The 5,765-nt window shown below is 33.9% G+C and overlaps 1 protein-coding gene across 1 annotated transcript; it reads left to right on the forward strand.

Moving 5' to 3' along the window:
* Positions 1 to 306: 306 nt before the first annotated feature.
* LOC124374692 (protein crumbs-like) lies at positions 307 to 2,615 on the forward strand. The gene is made up of 4 exons (XM_046832863.1): positions 307 to 474; positions 648 to 864; positions 1,317 to 1,423; positions 2,547 to 2,615. Exons 1-4 carry the CDS (start codon positions 307 to 309, stop codon positions 2,613 to 2,615), a joined length of 561 nt encoding a protein of 186 aa, XP_046688819.1.
* The last annotated feature ends 3,150 nt before the right edge of the window (positions 2,616 to 5,765 follow it).

Raw genomic sequence — 5,765 nt, forward strand, 5'->3', positions numbered from 1 at the left:
ATTAACTCATTCATTTTACATTCATTCATTTTTTTATGTGTAAACCCAGACATGGAGAACGAAAATTTTTACCAACTCTATTTAGAAAATTTGGAGTGGGAGGCTAACTAAATACACTTTTATTAATGTCCATGATAAAGATTTATGTGTTTGGAATGGGTTACAAGAGACATCAGCATCTTTCATCATAATGTTTACATAAAGTTAGATATGTACTAAAATGAGATATTTTGATAAGGCATACTATTATGGTTTGTTATAGATGTACTTGCCCTGTGGGATTCAAGGGCAAGCGCTGTGACGAGAATGGAGTTCTGCAAGATCACCGACTGTCCAGAAGGGAGTCGATGTCAAAATCTGGTCCATGGCTATGAGTGTGTATCCAACATGACTTTGACCGGCAATTCAAGTGGATTACAGTACCGATTAGAGCGCAGGGAGCACTCTAGCCGCTTTGGACAGCATACATGTGGCGTACCGTACGCACGAGGGAGGCACTCTTCTGCATATCGTTGCTCCTGGACCGCCCACACAACTACTTCACAATTTCTACACTGAACGACACAGGTAAGCGACTTTACACTTGGCTATCACTGCTTTCTGATACGATTCCAAAAATGAGAGACTTGACAATCAATTGTCGACAGGTGGAGATAGCATGGAATTTTGAGACGGAGCATAATGTCCTCCACCTGAAGAAAGAGAGCCATGACGGAGACTGGGCTACGATCATTCTCAAGATGGACAGCAAGCTGGTGGGAGGGTTTGAGGGGGCTCTGGAGGATACACCACAGCAGCTGAACCCCACCAACTTCTCTCTCTCAGAGTGGCACATGCTCATATCAACAGCTAACATCTTTATCGGTAACTACGTTTTTTTCCTTGACAACAATTAATTAGGGGAAAGGATAATAGGATTCAGGACATTTTGCCTCCTTTATATGTTACAAATTGTATAACACTATGCTTCGAGGATACCCAAAACTGTCATCACACCTGATGAAGAGGATAAAATTCAAACTTCAAAATGTAGTATTATACGTTTTTTTGTAACATGTAACGATAGGAAATGTCAAAAAACCTTATTTTATTAAACCTTCCATCATCAATAACAATCTTTCAAATATTTAGTTATTTTTATGGAGTAGTGTTCATATTGGTGATTAGATTAAATTAATGCAATTTTTTATTGCTACATAAATTCTACTCCATTTAATGGGAAATAAGAGTTTAATGATTTAAGATACAAAACACAATTAGATAACAATCATCAAATGACCTTAAAATTATTAAATAGCAAACATTTTTATTTGTAGGTGGTGTCGGAGGTAATGAAATGCTGTCGACCAAGAATGCTTACATCACAGAAGGTCAATCTAATGATGTGAGCTTGTCTGATGAAACTGCAAAGAGACCGTACAAGGTATGTTCTTATTAAACCAGTTCTGTAATTCTTTTTTCTGGAGTTGTTAAGCAAAACATATTTTTGGCTCCTTACAAGACATCTAACCGTACCTTTTTATCTGCTGAAATATCACAGTCTCTCAAGAATTAGTTTATAAAAACTTCATAATAGTTTCCAGGAGGGAGATTATGGAGGGCTAAGAACTCAATGTTGTAGTGGAATTAGGTCTTTGATGGTATACCTCCTTTGATGAATCCTTCAGATATCTTGAGGGAGTTTTTGCTTAACCCGAGAATCTTGTGTAAAGAGTGGATAAAACCATTGTTGGCCTTTTCTCAACTAAGTTAGATCAGTGTCTTCAAGAGTTATGAGTCTGAATACAGGACATGGTCTACCTGAAAAAGCATCTTTACAAGGTCAGTATCCTTTGGGAGGATCCTTTCTGTAGAATGTGTGTCAAGCAGGAGGAAACTTTCTGAACACTTCTTTGATTGTCCTGCAATAGCAAGGGAGTGGTATGCCATCTTTGGTTGTTTGGACAAGGGTAGTGAATATCAACAACATATCAGGTCCTCAGGAGGACCTGATATGTTGTTTTCGGCGGTTTGTACAATTTTCGAAAACTGTAGACTGGTCGGGCCTCATGGTGTGCTTCCGTGGTGTGCAAAAGGCCTTTGAAGGCTTAAGTGCATCGCAACTGGCCGCCCATAGAAGAAGAAAAAAACTTGTGTAGATTTACTTTTCTAAGGAAACTTCACCAGATGTCCTGTTGTCATGTCAGTAATGGTTTCTTGATGAAATATAAAATAATAGTTGAATACTTTTTCTTTGTATAAATCTTTTGAATGTACCAGAATTAATTGAAAGGGGAAGTGACAAGGAATAAGTGGTATGTCATAATTAAAGTTGTATAATTTTAATGCTAAAAAGCTTACTATTTTGTGGGAAATATAAATGTGTCAGGAGGGGTATTACTAACATCTTAACTTAAATAAATTTTGTTGATTTATTTCCTCACTGAAGATGGGCTTCTGGAATTAGCAAGATTTATATTAAACTATTCTGTATTTATATTTATGAATGATATATACCCGCATTTACATTATAGTAGAATTAATAGTGTATGATATGTTTGTCCCAGGGTTGTATTGGTGAGGTTCGCATCGGAGGCCTTCTTCTTCCATACTTCTCACCTGAAGAAACTCAATAGATCAATGAAAACACTATGATTACTTTGCTCTACAATCTCCGTACACAACAACGATTGGTTGCTACCTGTGTTTTGATTCCAACTGCATCAATGGAGGACAGTAAGTAATGTAGAATCATGTACATTGATTTGCATGTAGAGTTGATGTATTGGAACTTCTCTATCTATCTGTCTGGTGACTGCAGGTGTGAAGATCCCATGACATCGTACAAGTGCAACTGCTCGGCCGGGTTCACTGGAGAGTTCTGCCAGCAGGATATCGATGCGAGTGTCTGGAGAGCCAGTGTGCCAATGGCGCCACCTGTGTGTGGATCTGCAGGCCAACTACACGTGTCAGTGCCCGCCTGGCTATGAGGGTTGGCTGTCAGTATCATGCCTATTCATTTATTACTTGCATAGTGTATTGGTAGGGAGTGATATGATTAAGACAGGAAGAAGTAGTATTTCATTATGTCCTTGGTTAAGTTCAAGTTTACACATCTTCTTTTTAAGTTTTTGTATAAACATGTTTGGACACGTACGGTGACAGTTAATCTTATGTGGTAGAATGTCATAAGTCTGAATGAAATTCAAAAACCATGAATATACTTTGCAGGAATATCAAAATCAGTTATTAAATAGAACCACTAATCTGGATCTCTTTCAAAAAATATGTGTGTGGCATAAAAAAGTTAACAAATTTTAATGAATTGGATTGAAACAATTTGTGTATAGTTTTTGAAATCAAATCCAAATTAGTTAATACAATAGACTTGCTAACACATACTCTCAGTAGCTAAATTGTTTCAATAATATATGCAATTTTTTAATCTCCTTGATAATGCCATGACTTTTAATCATAGTACTTTTATTTTAATTAAACTTACATAACATGGAAATTTTACCTGATTCAAGTCAAAATTTTCACTAGTTTGTAAACATCATGTATTAGGTTAGTTCTTTACCTGAAGAAGAGATCAGATTGCAGATCTCGAAACGTAGTGTTACTGATTTATTTGTTTCACTGAACGATGGCAAATGTCCGGAAAAAATCCTGTTTCCTTACTAATTTTGTTATAGTAAATGGCTGAACTTTAGTAAAAAACCTACCACTCATGGGGCTGGATAAAAAATTTCATCTTCTGTCTGTTTGCATGATATCTCAAAAACGAAAACTTAAAGGACTTGATAGAGTGCAATAAAGCTTCATTTCTCTAGAGGAATACCGAGTTTGATGATGGTGCATGTCACTCCATGGGATTTGACTGAGCATTAGTGAATATTTTTACATTGGTCTTATTAGTAACCATGATGGCAATGAGAAAATAGCATAATAAATCAATTTTAAACTCAATATACTCATAAGAGGTGGACATATTAACACATGTAACCCAAACACAATGTATCATTTTATAGTGTCTTGGTGTGTTGACTTTTATTACTTAAACTGATATGAAACCCAATTTAATGAACAAAAGTCTGAATGTATTGTATGCCAAAGATATGTCAAGAAAGACGACAAATTTTATTACATTTTTTATGAAACTTCATTTCTATAAGAATAAGTTCTATTATTATTTTTATGTCAACTTTTTTCTGTTTGATTGTCTGCCTGTGTACATGTCTGCAGGACATCTCGAGAATGAAAATTTTGCATGCAACTTCAGCAAAGTCTGTTACAACAATTGGTGTGGCATATTGTACACTACTGTAGTGTAAATAATTTTTTTTATAAAGCTTGTTAGCAAGGGTTGATCAAAAATGCACTTGCTTTGAGTTTTTTGATAAAACCATTGTGACCTTGATAAACACAACTTTAAATCTTACTCAGCATTAATAGCAAGACCCTCGACTAAATGAGTCCCTTGACGACAAGAATATTTCCCAAATTCCCTTGAGACTCTTTTATTTTTTATTTATTTATTTCCAACGGACACACTTCTCCATTTCTCCATTCTACACACTCTTGATATTGAGGATCTACTGTATTATATTTGTTATTAATTCAACATCTCTCTATAGTATGTCCATAAAGTACAGTAATGTATCAAAATGTTAATGATAATTTAACATTACAAGTTAATACTTTTGTACTAAATATTTTTGTATCTATAAAATAGCAATACTTACAAGTTTTTTTTATAAATATTTTAGCGCCCATCTTGAATCCCTCATCTTAAATTTAAGGTTGATTTTTTTTTAAATTTGAATAGTCATATGGAATGTTATTTTGAATTGCTTTTTTATTTATCCATATCATTAGATATCTTAATACGATAAATAGGTATTTTGAAAAATGCAATGCTTTTTACACAGCTTTTGCAACATGAAACTTGTTTTAACAACTTATCATGAGTGAGTGAATAATATATAATAATGGGGGCAATAAACATACCTAACATGAAATAAGGAAACCCAAATTGGATTATTGTGTGATTCATTATGGTTAAAGTGGATGTATTACTAAGTCCACTATAATCACTGACAAACAGGAATCACACCTATAATACAAGTAAATTCACAGTACTTTTCCTTGTTACCTGCTGATATCAGAAATGGCCTTTTATCTTAGGGAATTACCACTTACTTCCAGGACTAATTTTCTTTGCAAATCAGCAACTAAAAATTAACTTTGCCATATTATGCTGAATCTCAACCAGTATTAACAATAAAATTATCTTGTGTACAAAGATTGAGATATTTATTATTATTGACCATGGAGATCCATTAAGAGCCATTGAGGTTTGTGATACTTCCAGTGCATTATGTTAACCCTTTGAACCCCAGACCAAAATATTGATAGTGGAAAAAAACGTACCAAAATCATTTGACCTAAGAACTACCGAAGAATCCCCAGAGCAGAAACAGCTGTTTTGCATACTGTTTGTAAAAAATTAATACTTTTGCTATTTTTTATGCTGATTGTCTTGTACTTACATACCAAAATGTCCAGAATGAAATTGTTATACACAGAAAAAAGATTAGTCTGAAGTATAAAAAAATGTTTAACAGCATTAAAATTAATTTTAAAATATATGTATATAGATTTTTTAGGCAAAAAAATAGATTTTAAGATTTTTTAATTAAAAAATAAGAAATATTTTTACCATGGGCACCCACATTTTATTTTTCTAAATTTAGTTTTGTGTATGTACAAAAAAAATTATATTG

This window comes from Homalodisca vitripennis, unplaced genomic scaffold (assembly GCF_021130785.1).
Source record: "Homalodisca vitripennis isolate AUS2020 unplaced genomic scaffold, UT_GWSS_2.1 ScUCBcl_9630;HRSCAF=18182, whole genome shotgun sequence".
NCBI lineage: Eukaryota > Metazoa > Arthropoda > Insecta > Hemiptera > Cicadellidae > Homalodisca > Homalodisca vitripennis.